At 40.9% G+C, this 14,860-nt stretch overlaps 1 protein-coding gene across 11 annotated transcripts in view; it reads right to left on the reverse strand.

Annotated features, from left to right (window-relative positions):
* KALRN (kalirin RhoGEF kinase) overlaps positions 1-14,860 on the reverse strand; it is a 483,534-nt gene that overhangs the window by 200,183 nt on the left and 268,491 nt on the right. For all 11 annotated transcript variants that reach the window (XM_042041538.1, XM_042041539.1, XM_042041542.1 and 8 more), the window contains exon 12: positions 592-783. In XM_042041538.1, coding sequence (XP_041897472.1) covers positions 592-783 — 192 coding nt within the window. The remainder of the gene's footprint in view (positions 1-591; positions 784-14,860) is intronic.

A 14,860-nucleotide genomic window follows, 5' to 3' on the forward strand; every position in this document is an offset into this window, starting at 1 on the left:
TTTAATTACATCCCCAGTGGCCTCCCATTTGATGTCCTGTCCACTGTATCTCTGGCAAGACAGTCTTATCTCTGGATATTTTTCAATTACACTAAACAGCATTTATTCAGGTCCTCACTGATTCACTGTATCAGTATGTGGCTGTTTTTTTCTTTAACAGTTGTTTTGAAAAGTCAAGTCTGCCTCATTAAACAATGTAAGATTTCTAGTAACACATAATGATATTGCATACATTAATTAACTGTACATTTAAATGGCATCCTCAGAGGATCACGCTGCTGGCATGTTTATACCTAATGAGTTAATATCAACTCATGTTCTTACAAGAGAATTCTTGTTTTCTAACAATACATCCTAGTTGTGATTAAGCACCACTTGATATTGTGTCCCTGTATTTTAGTGTCCTGTAACACTCATCTGCTTAATTCACATTTTAATTCCTCTTTACAACAGTTACTCATATGCATGAAATGAACTGGATAATTACAGCCTGTGTGGTGAAAATGCCTTTTCTCTGTGATCTGAGTTTTCAAAGACAGCCTCTTGCAGCACGCTACAATACACAGCAAAATTCCCTCATGCACATCTTACCTCTTTGGTGTGGGTATGGAAGGAGACTGACATGTCCAAGAGAAGTTTCCTCTGTTCCACCCTCCGGACAAAGTCCTGAATCCGAACTTCCAGATGCCGGGCTGCTTTATAGATCTCTTCAGGGTCACATTCCCCAGTTTGAGCCAACTGCTCTGCAGCCTCCAAGAGCTTGTCTGCATTGGTGTATGTATTCTACCAGCAAACAAAGCAAGAAACACAGTATGAGTAATACAACTGTGGCAAGTAAACCCCTGAAGAAGGCTGTTTATCCTTAAGGCATGAAAACGGGTGATTACCAGAGTTTTAAAACAATAGCAGCATTTCCTAGTGGCATTGCCATCTGTGAAAGGAGAACGTGTAAAGCCACGTAGACTAATCCCCGAGTACACATGAAATAATTTCTTATTTGAAACACACCACTCCAACACAATCCTGCCAGGCACAGCAATAGGACTTCCCACTTATTTATTTCCAAGTTCCCTGCAACTTCTCAAAGATAATGCAATGAAGCAAGCGGGACTCACCAGCTCAGGCTACCATGCCTCACGTGACACTCAGCCACCAGCTCACTGCAATGGCCTCCCAACTGCTCTCACATTACAGCATGCAATCATGCTAGCCAGAGATGTCTCAGCCCCAAGAAATATTTGCCTTTCACTGGCTTTTGTGAGACAGACCATGTCTTCAAGCTCCTTCTATGCTTTTTTCCTCTTTCTGCTGTCCTGCAATGCATTTCTAAATGGAGTGAGTCCATGCGATTTGTCTGCAGCTGCCAATATGTAAAGCTCATTTCCAGTTGCCCAGGGCACGTACCTGCCCTGCACTACCTAAAAATTTGAACACTGCACTGTCCTGAACAGCTAGGGCCCTTGTGATATGAGGTGTATGACTCCTACTTTACAGAGAGGGAACAGAAGAACCCAGAAGCAAATTAATGTACCCAAGATACGCCAGACTGTCAAGTAAGAGAGGGGAACTCCATTCAACTTACCTCAGGTTTCAAGCTACCTGCCTATCCTTTCTCTCTCTTTTTCACATTTCTGGAAAACACCACTCAACTAATACACCACAGAGTCTCATAAACAACAGGAGAAATGGAAAGGGAGTGCAGTCATCTTCTCCAGAACCATGGAGCTATGCCTTCGTCAGCTGTGTTTAGCAAACTAAACATAGCCAGCCCTTGCCATCATATAAAAGATTTCTTCACTCAAAATGAGGCCAACAGCTCTCTGGTATTCAACACTTAACAAAAATAAGGAGAGACAAAGATACCAACTTAAGGGTCCTTCCATTACTGGGCTAGATCTTCAGAACTTCTTGGCATTGGCTTAAGACTGCTCCCGGTGGGAATTTTAACCTCTGCTTCAATAGAAGCAGAATTGTAGCACCTTCCTTGTCAAAATCCTCCTCAGTTTAGAAATGCATTAACTTGATGCATATACACAAAATACCTTTGAACACCGTGGACACATGTACTTCTGAGCCACACATGAACACTGTCAAAAATAAAAGCCATGAATCAAGCCATGTTGTTCCTACTTAGGTAATATCCTGCTGCAGCCAACAGTTGTTGTTTGAGAAAATATTCAATACAGAGATGGAACACTGACCTCCAAGTGTTTAATGGGGGAAAATATTTCCAGTTATAAAAAGCAAAAAGAAAATATCTCATTCAGTGTTCATCTTCCCAGTTTCTGAGGGCTGACTATAAATATCTGGTATTTGCATTTCTCTTTTTGGATTGTGAAGAACATATTCAAGACAGTTTTGTTACCAATTGTAAATTTTTATTCCCTCACTTTCAGGCTACTGCTATAATGGTTAGGCTGTTAACAGCAGCAAAATTTTATGTTTTAATAATCATTTTTTGGAAACCTCTTTAGCTGAGAGTTTGTAAAAAATGTTCCATTTAATGTGATCTGAATTAGGGTCCGGTTTCACTTAACAGCATCCTTTCTGAATGATCCTCTTCCAATAGTATTTGGAGTGTATGCCAAAGCTAGCACTATTTTTCAAAGTCTAGTCCACCCCCGGGTTTTTCACACATTACCACTACAACAGCTCACACAGCAGTCCAGCTCCCTGAGCAGAAGACTGTTCCTGCTTTTATATGTATTATTTAGTTTACTTGTAAATGCCTTCCTTTTCTCCATGTGGCACAGATTTGGGACACAGAACACTTTTGTTGAAATACAGTCTGAACACAGCTTTGCTGCATTTGTCCCTAACACATTTAGGTCCATCTCTGCTGAAAGCCATCACAGTTTACTGACTCCAACATGTGCTGTGTTGAATTACCTAAGGATGAGATGAGTTCACTGATACAATGACCAGATGTAAATACGCTGGTGAAAAGGGTGTAGGTTGGACCCTAGACTTTGGGGGAAAAAGAATGCAGACTGGCCTCAAAAGAAGCTCTGGCTTCACTGCACAGATAATAAAAGATGTAGCAGCCCCTTTGCATTGCACAAGATTTTCTGAAGGCAAAGGGGATTTTCTGCAGGGAAGCTGGTTGGGTGTGGAAGGAGCCACACTTAGTGTTTTCCCTGGGCTGTGACAGGCACTGTCAGCATACAGGGATACTTCCCTGAAGAATTCATACCTAATTTTGGATGTGTTTGCATAAATGTGTCATGCACAAAAAGTTTGAACACAGAGCATTTTGAGTATGGAGTAATTTTTGTTCACCTCTTGTTCTGTCTCTGTCCACTGATGTCACAGGTAAGTGTCTGGATTTTAAAAAGAGATAAAGTTTATGATAGGAAAAACAACTAATGGTTATATTCTTGCTCATTCTAGAAGGAAGGCCTGGTGCTGAGAGATTTCCAGCTCACTGTTGCAGATTTAAGAGACTTAGATACATTTTAAATAAGCACCCACATTTGGGAGTTACCCACCCCTCTCCTTGAGCTCCTGAGGCTGACGTGCTCATGAAAGGACTGTCCTCTCTTGTCAGCTGTCGAGATGTACACACAGCACAGGCCAAATAAGCTGGAGGTTACTCATCTGCTAAGGGCCTGCTCTATTTCTCTTCTGTTTGTTTGCTTAAAGTGCATATAAATTATACCAGAAGTTGTTACACATATCAAATATTTTAATGCACAACTATTTCTCTACAAGCACTGAACCAAAGCGCTGTTGAACCTGAGAGCTTCATCCTGGTTGGTGCTATAATGCTGCACTGCTTCCTTGCTCCCTACATTTTCATCCTGAGCTTGCTCTCTTGTTAGTAAGCTCTTGGGGGTACACACCCTTATTTTGTTTGAAGCACTTTGTACTTTTTTGGTGTGACACAACCCTGGATCAGTCAGGGTGGGAATCCAAGAGAGAATTAAGTTTTACAATGAAGAAAAGCATGAAATGCCTCCTTGTCCCATCATCCCCAGCCAGAAGAGGTTAGCTCAGATTCCCAGCCCTGCTGAGATCCGGCCGCAGGATGGGATCTGGCGCATCTGCAAACTGGCGTCACAGTTCAAAACTTTGGAAGAAGGTAAGATCTAATGCAACTGCAGAAGCAAATTTTTGCTACTAGAAGGACAATCATGGCTGTCCCCTTTTCTGCAAACTACAGATCCATGGAAGTTTTCTGTAGTATTCTGAAGAAGGTGACACCAAAAATGACTAATCCCTGTAGAAGGGAGATCCCATGAAGAATTTCTCAGGTTCATCTGTGGACATTAGTTCCTCACAAATAATAATAGCACGAGTTATCCAGAAAAAAAATAATCTATGAGGCATACAATGATATGCTTTCTGAAATTTTAGGGTTGTGTGGCATTTTTTCTTAATATTGTATTAACCCACGACAGAACTGTCAGGTGCAAACCCTTGAAATTCTCAGTGAACTGCTACAAGGCATTCTACACTTCTGCACCATTTCACGCACAAAACCAGCTTCCACCTCCTATCTCTTAAAAATCTTTGTAGATCAATCTTTGCATAATGACCTATTTCTACCATGAAATCTGCAAACACAAGGGAAATATACCTATATCTTTGTGATCTTCCCCACATTTTTAAGGCATCCCTCAATTTAGTGCAGCATTTTGGTTTTGGCCCAAGTGGTTTTACAGAAAATTATTCCATGTAGTTTTTATCTACTGCTAGGAACTACACGTGCAACTAGTTTATTGCTGCATGTTTCTAGGCTGATTACATTGAAAATAGCTGTGTCTAGTGGTAGTCCAGGGCAGAGTTCATGGCCTTAATCTGGACAATTTTTTTCCAGAAAATCTCTCCCTGCACACTATTTTACAGCAGTTTATTATATTTGAAGGGTTTTTATGGTAACTGTCTCCAAGTTCTCCAATGTGTTCTGAGCCATTCCCACCAGCCAGAGAAAGATGTTGGTTGTAAACATGAGGAGAAACATGAGGGAGGGGAACAGGGCAGGTGATCAGATACATGATCACATTAAACACAAACTACATGCCCTAGACTTCACTTCCCAAGCAGATGATGAGATAAGGGGAATGAGGTAGCACTAGCCTGTATCAACCAAGTTCTGGGGCTGTGCAAGGCAGTTCCAGGTTCCTTGTGTTGATTCAGAGAGCTTTGTCACCAGGGTTTTACCACGAAAAAGGCATGGAAGAGATGGCATCTCTGGAAGCCAGTAAGTACCAACTAGAGAGAGAAAGAGGACTAGCTTAGATCTGATATTCTTGACTAAAGACTAGTGATGTGAATCCCTTATTATGCCTGCAGGCTGAAGTTTAGGAGACTTATTAGGCTTTCTCTGAAGTGATATCTCCTTTATGTTCTTTAGAGTTGTGACTCGACTCTTCAACGCCAAAGATGAAATCTCTGTATCAGCACTCCTGCTGGGAAGTTGGGATGTTGAGACAAAGTTCAAAGCCTGATCCATCTCTTACTGAAAGCAGTAAAAAGGATTTACTTTTTTACTCCCCTGACTTCAGGGAGAACTGGGTCAGCCTTCTAACCATCTCCCAAAGATCACAGGAGGAGAGAAAAAAATGGCAAAGAGCTAAAAATAGTACTCTGGAGGCCTGGTACCTGTTCTGTGCACAGACAGTGAGTAGAACTCCTGCCCAAAGAAACTACAGCACGATTCACATTGGCAAAACCATAACTATAGAGCTGATTCTGCAGTTCTTGTCAAACCTTATAAACTACTGTTATCCTTAATTATGAAGCTCAGTTACTGCTATCAGATTCTTTGCTCAAGCTACTTTGTTAAAATTAGCTCCAGTATTTGTTGAGGTTAAGTGATCTCACAGTCAGGCCTTTGTGGAGAATTATATCTTTAGTAACTTGATATTCTAAAGCTAAAATAAGTGACCACAATGAAACATTTCTTTGATAAAGAAATCTGGGGTTTAAGGAAGCATCCATCTTTGTCAAAATTCCTCCTCCCTTAAGAAGGGCAAAGGCTAAGTGCATATGATGATCTAATATAAGTTGTGATTTTATTCCGTTTGAATTGCACATAATCAAATCAAGATACATATTCTTACTTGTGCTCTGTGGCTCTAATTCAAAACAGACTTACCAGGAATTACAGTTACAGAAGTTACAGGCAGAACATCTCTCTGAGGTCATGCAGCCACTCACTCTGTCAGTACAAGATTGTTCCCCACTGCACACTAGAATGGAAACTTCTTCAGACCTTTTAAAAAAATATCCAGGCTAATGAAGTTTCCATCAGCACCTTCTTCTTCAGACTGTTCTTCCTTTAAATACGGCAATTCATCTTTAGTTTTTCTTGTCATAATTTTACCCCAGTTCTCCGTGCACTCATATCATGCTGATACTAATGACTACTTTACACCTCCAGTAATTTCATTATTTCAGTGAACTGTATAAAATGCTATATATAATATACTGTATATAATATGTTTTAAATATAAGCATATGGCATTTTTCAGTATTAATTAGATATGAAATATTCCCAGGAATGACAAGGTGGATACAACCCAGAATCCTCACTGACCATTGTGAAGAACCAAGTATCTTTCCATGCATTGTTACTTTTATTTATGATTTTTCCCTCAGGGTTCACATACAAACCAAGATGAATTTATTATTCGAATTTAAAAGAGTGACACACATTACATCAACTGCTGAAATACCAGATAAATTGATTAAAAGCTACCTTCAAACTAATAAATAAGCAAGAATTGGAATTAATAGTGGGAATACATTAGCGAAAAGAATTCCTCTTAGTGCTGTTTCATATTGAGTGCTTACTTTAGATTAAAAAAAAAGTTGGCTATGGTGTATTTCATCCCATCAATTGTTCATCTTAATCAGGAGTGCACTCATACCTCAAGTAGAAAACACTCCCATTACCACAAGCATGCTAATTAACTCCAGTGTGATCACAACCATTACTCAACGAAATGCCAGTGAAATATACAGTGAAATAATGTCTTAAATTATATCTAAAATCACGCACATCATCCAATATTAGTAAGTATGTAAAGACACATAGATGCACATCTGTGTGTACATACTACAAATACACAAAGAACAAAAGCTGGCTTGGCAAGGATCTACACTTCTCAGCCCCTTCAATGTCATCCTGAGACCAAGAGAGGCGGACAGCTGGGAAAGCAAATTACATGGAGGATCATTTTGTGCTTATAAGAATATTTCAGTTTTTATTTTCTGCCACCTTACTGCTCTTCTGGTAGAAGCATATCCAAACAGAATATCAAAATGAGATGATGAAATACCCCTGCTGTTTCACTATTTTATGGTCTTTACAAGGATCTATAAGAATTAGGAAACATATTTGAAATTGATGATTATTGGCTAGGTTTTATTCTAGTATTTTATTCTTGGTAATATACATGAAAATAGCTTGGTCCCTTCACTTTGAGACCATCCTTGTACAGGAACAGGAATGTGAAAGTGAGCAGCAGCAGGGAAAGAAGGACAATGAAGACAACAAAACAATTGTTCTGGTACCAAACATGAAACCAAACTGATTCTGCTCACTGTTATGCAGCACAGAGAGTCTACCACTAAAACAGAATTATCACTGCCCAATTTCATAACTGAGTAACTTGCAGAGTGTATAACTGAGAGCTGCTCAAGTGACTGTATGGTAACTGAGCCTTTGAAATTCAGCAAAAATGAGGAAAGCATTTTCTTTTGTGGAAATGACAAGGGAGCACAAGAAAGCAAACTGTCAGGAGTGAAATGCAGCTCCTTTTGAAAGCTTCTTAAATGATTAATATCATCAAAAAACCCAGGTGGTTCACAGCAAAGCTCCACAACTTCTTTATGGTAGGGGCAAAAGGGAAAGCGGGTGGTGAAGAAATAAACATGCAGCAGCTCCAAGGTGAGCAGCAATTCAGGAGGGCATGGTATTGTTTTCTGTCCCAGAAGCTCAGTTCACATCTTTTCTGAGCCCTACAGACATGAGTGCAATTATGACAGCTTTATCAAGTCCAGTTGGACTCCTGAATTGAAGTAACTCCAGGCATTCTGGATTTAATATCATGCTCATGGTTTGGAGATTTCAAAGACATGGCAACAACAGTATTCAAAGGCTTTGGGCTGTCTTCAGCACTGTGAAAAGCCAGCACCAAGTACAACTGGCATCATGGTTGCCTTGAAAACAGAAGCAGAAATAAACTTGTGAGAATGTGAATTCTGTGCCTGTATTTTTATAAAAGCTGCTTTAAATAAGATAGCAAAGCATTTCCTCTCCATTTCCCTCACAGCCACTACCCTGACTCAGCTATGCTCTTATTGCCATGAATGTGGGGACAGGCTATTACATCTTTCCTGAAGCCCATTTGAAGTGGCATGGGACTGTTCGTAGAATGAGATAATGTTTAATGGACGAAAATTCGGCAAAACTTTGACCCACATTCTCCTGAGCTTTCAGCTTAAGAATTCCTACACAGCTGAATATTGAGACCAGGCAGTCTGGAGCACAAGACAGTGCTGTATATACATCACATAACAATCATTCTTTCTGTCTGGTAATATATGACAAAAATGCAACACAGCCTGCTGCAAAAAGGTAAGTGTACCACTAATGCATCCTAGGACCTCCAGATTTGCAGGGAGCTCTTTTTGCCATAAGTGAAAAGCCACCTCTGACAAGCAAACTGATTGTTGACAGAAAAAAATACAGAGGAAGATACACCACATCCTTTTAGCACAGTCAGTGCACTGCTGCTACCTGAGGAAGAATGCCGAGGTTTAATTACATTTTTGCTGCCGCTCCTTTGAAATACAGATTTCCTCCCCGACACACTGCATTGCATCAGCTCCTGTGCACCAGCCCAGGTGGGAGTGGTGCAGGAGATGCTCTCAGTGAGGGCATCACATCATGTGGTGCCATGTCCTAGCACTGTCTATATTCCCTGGAGATTCAGAGGGAAGCAGGGAGCCCCTTGGTGTTCTCCTGGATCCCTCCTACTTGCGCTGTTAAATTTAACTAGTAGCAAGGAATCACTTAAAAATTCATCACTTAAAAAAAAAAAAAAGCACTTTCCTTCCAGAATAAACCTCACACTTCAGTACATTGCCTACCAGAAACAAACACACAATTAGAATAAAACACCGACACTTCTGTTCACAGTTTGGATAATTCCATTTGGCAAGAGGAGGCTTCTCAACATACTCTATGAACAGGAATAGTAACACACCACTTAGATAACATCCATCTCCATCTCCCTGCTCTCTGGACCTCAGATAATTGCATGGAGAATGCCCCTCTGCTATCTACAATAATAAAACAGTCTTCTTCAGCTTCAATTAAAGTTGAAGTAACTTTTTACTTCACTTCCTTGTTCTAGCTGAGCATCTTTAGGAGCAGGTCAGCAAAATGGTCCCTTTGGATTGAGAATCTCTTCACTATCAACATTAATTCGTCTCTCTGTCGTGCTTTACACACTGGAATTTGTTTCAAATGAGTAGAAACCATTCTCTGAATCTTACTCGATTTATAAACCCATTTTTCACCACTGTTATTTCTCTGACATTTGAACTGTCTGTAAGGCTTACCCATCAAATTAGTTCTTCAGAGGTGCCACCAAAGCAGGATGGACTAATGGCTTTGTCTTCCCCAAAACTTCAAAAGATTAAAATCTCCTGTAACACCTAGGGAGATGTATTGCATACTTACACTGAGGAAAAATGGAAGGAGGTTTCACTACCCTGGAAGTAACAGAACATTTTATTTATTTTATACCAGACTTTAGAAAAGTTCCAGACAGGAACTAACATTTTTCATGTTGGCCAGAAATCACTCATATGGGGTCCATTTTAAAAATGTGTTCTACTGTGTGAATGAAATTCAATTCAGCTTATCCATAAGCACAACAAAGATTTAGAAAAATATCACGGTTTTATTTCTGGCTCTTATTAGGGGGCCACACATGATCTGAGATAAATATATCTTAATAATGACTTACAGTGAGAGATCTGGTACAGAGGCATTCCCACCAGAAATTTTCATGCTATAAAACATACTGATTCTTGGCAAGTGGTAGATCTCCATGAATATCAGAGGCATATGAGATACTGCCTCTGTAGTCAAGATCCACCATATCCTGATGGCTTTCTACTGTATTCTTTATTTAGTGTTGCTGAGTCCTTCCTTCTCCATATCCAATCCCCTTCAAAAATCCCAAATCAACCCCCAAAGGATAAGACTGGCCATGATACGAGACAAAAGCAAAGATCAGAGAAATTCTCTTTGAGTTGTCTTTTGATCTCTCTCTGCCTGCTGTCCCTGTGCCAAACCCCAAACAGTAGGATCTGGGCACCTACCCCCACCCTGGAGACATGTCCAGCACGTCCAAACTGCAAGTCAGTCTCCTCCCAGCATTCTCATCCAAAATCTCCTTTTTGCACATCCCGATGCTAGCACACAAATCAGATTCGCGTCTGTGCTCTGAAAAATCTCTTTTTTTCTGTCCCACATTTACATGCGCCTGCCTATAAAAACACCTTAAATTTGCAATGGTTAAATGACCCACTGACCCAATTCCCCATCCCAAGGGGGAGCACACTCAGAAGAGATGACTGGCATTTCAGCGTGGCTGCACAGCCCTGGCCGTGCTGCGGGGCTGCTTCTCTCCCGTTTGGTTTTCAGTGCATGACAGAGGAGTGGAGCCTGAGCAGTGCTCATCACTCAGTGTGCACTGAGGAACTGTGCTGTGGCACAGATGAAACTGTCAATCCTTTGGGAAAGGGCCTGGAACTGGGAGGAGCAGCTCTCCACCCCGAGTCAGAAAAGGTTACCTTTTTCCAAAGGAGGAGAGTTATAAATGCATTCCTGGCTGGGTAGCATTTGTCTGAGCCACTTTTGTGGTGGGAGAAAACACGTACCTCTGATTTTCAAGAGGTTTCAATTAGGTCTATTTTGAGCCTAAAACAAACCCAAGAAGACAACAGAAAGTAACACTGAGATTGTACCAGACCCTTCTCCCCCACCGTGGAGCACTGCAGGTTTCCAGTCCTTCCTGTACTTAACTTTGATGTGTGGGCATTGACAAATCCAAGCTCTGGTTTGTCAATATAAATCCTGGCCACTGGCAAAACAACCAGGGGCCAGAGGCCAAAGGCCAGTGGTGTCAGCCATCTCTCCTCTCCAGGCAGAGACACCCTTCATTCCACCCAACAGTGCACTCGCTTCAGCTGACACATTTAATGTGAAGGCTGCACTGCCCATTCCCTGATATTAACGAGTCACAACCACCCTTTTACACTGTGTGCTTCTGAACTGAGCCTTAACTTTACTCCAAAGGAGGCAACAGCAGGCTCGGCTCTCTGCTTGCTGCAAAGCTGTGGATCTCACCAGTGTGACAAAGACTCACCTACACTGTACAGAAAAAATCCAGCACTGACAAAATCTCATGCATTGGACAAAACACCCTAATAAAAATGAGAGTCGTGTTAATAGGAGCTGGTGCCATTGTTCTGGAGCATGCAGTGGTTTCTGTTGTATCAGCTGCATACTAAAACAGGCAGTCATGCTAAACTAACACGTGTGCACACGCTCACTGACAGTTCAGAGACACCTCCTGTCTCAGTTCCTGACTTCTTGCAAATTCTGTAATTTCCTTCTCCCCAAACAAGCTTCATTTTAAATGTAGAGGCATGACAAGGATGATTCTGCCTGCTTTCCTCATGTCAATCTTCGAATTTCTCTCCCTAGCTCAGCAAAGGAGGAGAGGGCTCTGTATGTGGTGGTGCTCTGAACCAGACACTAAACAAAGGTGCCTAAATGCCTTGAACCAGAAGCCATTTCCATAGTGACACAAAACAGTGCTTCCTCGGGACTTGGTTACGCAAAACCAGACCTCACAGACCACATGGAGGGCAATATTAATGGCTGGGCTACAAGCACTGAATCAACAAGTGAATTATTTATACACACATTAAGATTTCTGTCCCTATTCACACATGTGTAATTCCAAAAGAACTGTGTAAATCCATTGAGATTTCCCTATCTTATAGAGGGGAAATTGAGATCTGAACACTCTTCCAGGAAAATAAAATTTAAAAATAGGTTTATATGCAATAAAATGCTGGTTGAATATTTCAATTTATGTATAATCAGTATAAAGCCTCTGCAATAGTCTTGTAAGGCAAGTGTAGTTTTTAGACAATTCAAACGCCTGATGTGGGACTAAGAGAACATCCTTCATCTGGACAATCAGGGATCCACGACTGGGAAAGAAGAGAGGGACAGTCACACTGCCAAGCAGCTTCTCTGCATTGCAGAGCCATCGAACTAGATTCTCCACTCTTTAGAACAAGTTAATTATAAGCAAGTTGTCTGAAATTGGAATGTGATTTTGTTCTAAACCTTGTGCAGCAGAATGATCAATGGAACTCGGTCTATTTCCAGAAAATTTGCGCAATGATAACAAATACTTAAAATTTGTCCTTGAAAATTATTTTGCTCTGTTACTGCATACAAATCTCTTATATTGGCTTAATCTACATGAAATTTCCTTTTTACCAGTGCCTGCAAAGCAGCATACTTGTGACTGGCAGCAATGTCATAACCAGTTGCTGTGGCTCATGTTGTGCTGTTCTCCTAAAGCCACCACTGGCTGGCCCAGAGGCAGCAGCACAGCCCAGGGCAGGTCCTTCAACTGCACTAGAACAGAATCACAAACTAAAAATGCTGATACGATTCACAGTGTCAGTCTTTTTCCCTGGAGCCTCCCTGTTATCAATAGCTACAAGAAATTGAAGCATACCAGTCCACCATCATTACAAATGAGACTTGGACATTGCTGCAATTAATCTTCTGGAATCGATAAGGTACAGTTTGATAACCCACTGACCTGCCAATAAGAAGAGCACAAAGAAAAATGACCAGAAAGTTTTAAAAGCCTTTAGATGATGATGGTTTTCATCAACACAGACAGGTCAGTCAGAACAGCAGCAGTTCTTTTAAGTGGGTATATTTCACAGAAATTGTCAGACCTTTTGTTTCAGCTCTAGGTTTATTCAGTTGATACATCAGTATCATAATGGATATATTTTTAGTACTCAGTTTATATAACATATCAGTGCTATAATTTTCCAGTGTTCTCTTTAAGAAGTTTTGGGCCTTGAAGAAACAAATTCCAGGATTTATCTTCTTTAGGAAACATTGGCTGTCTTTTCTGATTCAAAAAGAAATCAGTTCAAAATCTCAGAATTCAGCACACAATAGAAATTCTATTTTCCAGAACCTCCAGAATTAAAAATATATATTTCTTAAATAGCTTCATTGTCTCCCTTTCTGCCATGGGACGAGCATTATGCATTTATAGGAAATTAAAGGAACATATTTTAAAGACACAAAAATAAACCTACCCAAATAAACCAGTGATAGGAAGCTAGCTCCTGGCAATTGTGAAAAAAATGCACTGTGTTGCCAAGACTTGAGATTTTATAGGGAGTATTTAGATTGTGAATCATGCTGCAGGAGGTTTAATGAAAAGATTCAGCTGTCAAGTGCTTTTGGAAGAGAAGAAATAGGAAAGAAAAACACCTTGAGCTGGAGGAGAAATACACTGAAATGCAAACTCAAAGACATGGCATAATAGACACAGCTCTTCATATGACTGCCAGGAAGATCTCTGTGCCATTATAGAGCCTGTCTAAAACAGGTTCCCCACTACCACTAGATCATGGAGTACCACTGGCCACCAATTCAATTCCATGGCTTCCAGAATATTTGCCAAGCTGCTGCTACTGGAGTCTCCATGGGACTGATATCCATAATGTGCTCTGAAGAGTCCTTCCTTCACACTTCCTCAGGGAAAACACATCTCACATGCCCTGCTTCTGACTTAGGTCTGGCAGTCGAGCCCCCACAGCATCACATCCGACCCAGGCAATCTGCCCAGCCCTTCCCAGCCTTTCTGGTTCTTGGCCCAGGCTATGCAGAACCATTTTGGTATCTCTGCTCTTGCAATGCAGATACGCTCTGAGGCACCCAGAGGCTTCTAGACTTCATGCACAGAGTTGTAATACAGCTCCCATGATAAACTATCCAGCCCCCAGGTATTCTGTTAGAAGGTTTTGGATCCAGCAGTCCCTAGATAACCTTCACAGACAGCCCATGTATTGGCAATTCCACTGATCTCTGCTGGCTGTGACTGCCAGATGCAGCCTGATGCCAGCCAGGAGGAGAAACCAAGAGTTCTGGAGCTCCTGCACCGTGGTACAAAGGCCTGTGTAATCTTCTGCCAGTGGGCATTTTTTCCTCTTTGTGTAGAAGTGAATACATTTACATAAATGAACAGGAAAAAGCAGATTATAGCTTCAGAACTTGCTAATGGCCACGTAAAGGATGATGAAAATAAGAGTAGATCTGATTTTTTGTTGCCTGTCTCATGCTTTTGTTATTTTAAAAAAGATTTGGCATTACTGAAAGTACAGTTATTTTTGCCATCTTTGAGCATATTTCTTACCAGGTTTAATTGTCTGCTTTCTCCCTGTTTTGGGTTAAGATTTCATCCTACATAAGATTTTAGTCACTCAGCCCAAAGGGAAAAACCCAGTATACCCAGCAAGCTATTCCTTTCAACAACCAGATAGGTCACAAAACTGTAAAAAGTAAAACAAAATAATAGTTAAAAAACCCACCCTGGGACAATGCTTCCTAAGTGCTCATTATCAACATGGACTCTTAATTTATTCCTAGCTGTTTTACATCAGTACCGAACTTCATGCCAAACTTTAGAACAACGACATCCAACAGAGCTGGAATTTGTATGGGAAAGCACTAGGTTTTTATCCTGAAGGCCAAACAAGTAGCTGTTTGCAATTCAGCTTT

Source organism: Corvus kubaryi, unplaced genomic scaffold (genome assembly GCF_017639235.1).
Source record: "Corvus kubaryi isolate FWS band 111438036 unplaced genomic scaffold, C.kubaryi_AGA036_p1.0 37396, whole genome shotgun sequence".
NCBI lineage: Eukaryota > Metazoa > Chordata > Aves > Passeriformes > Corvidae > Corvus > Corvus kubaryi.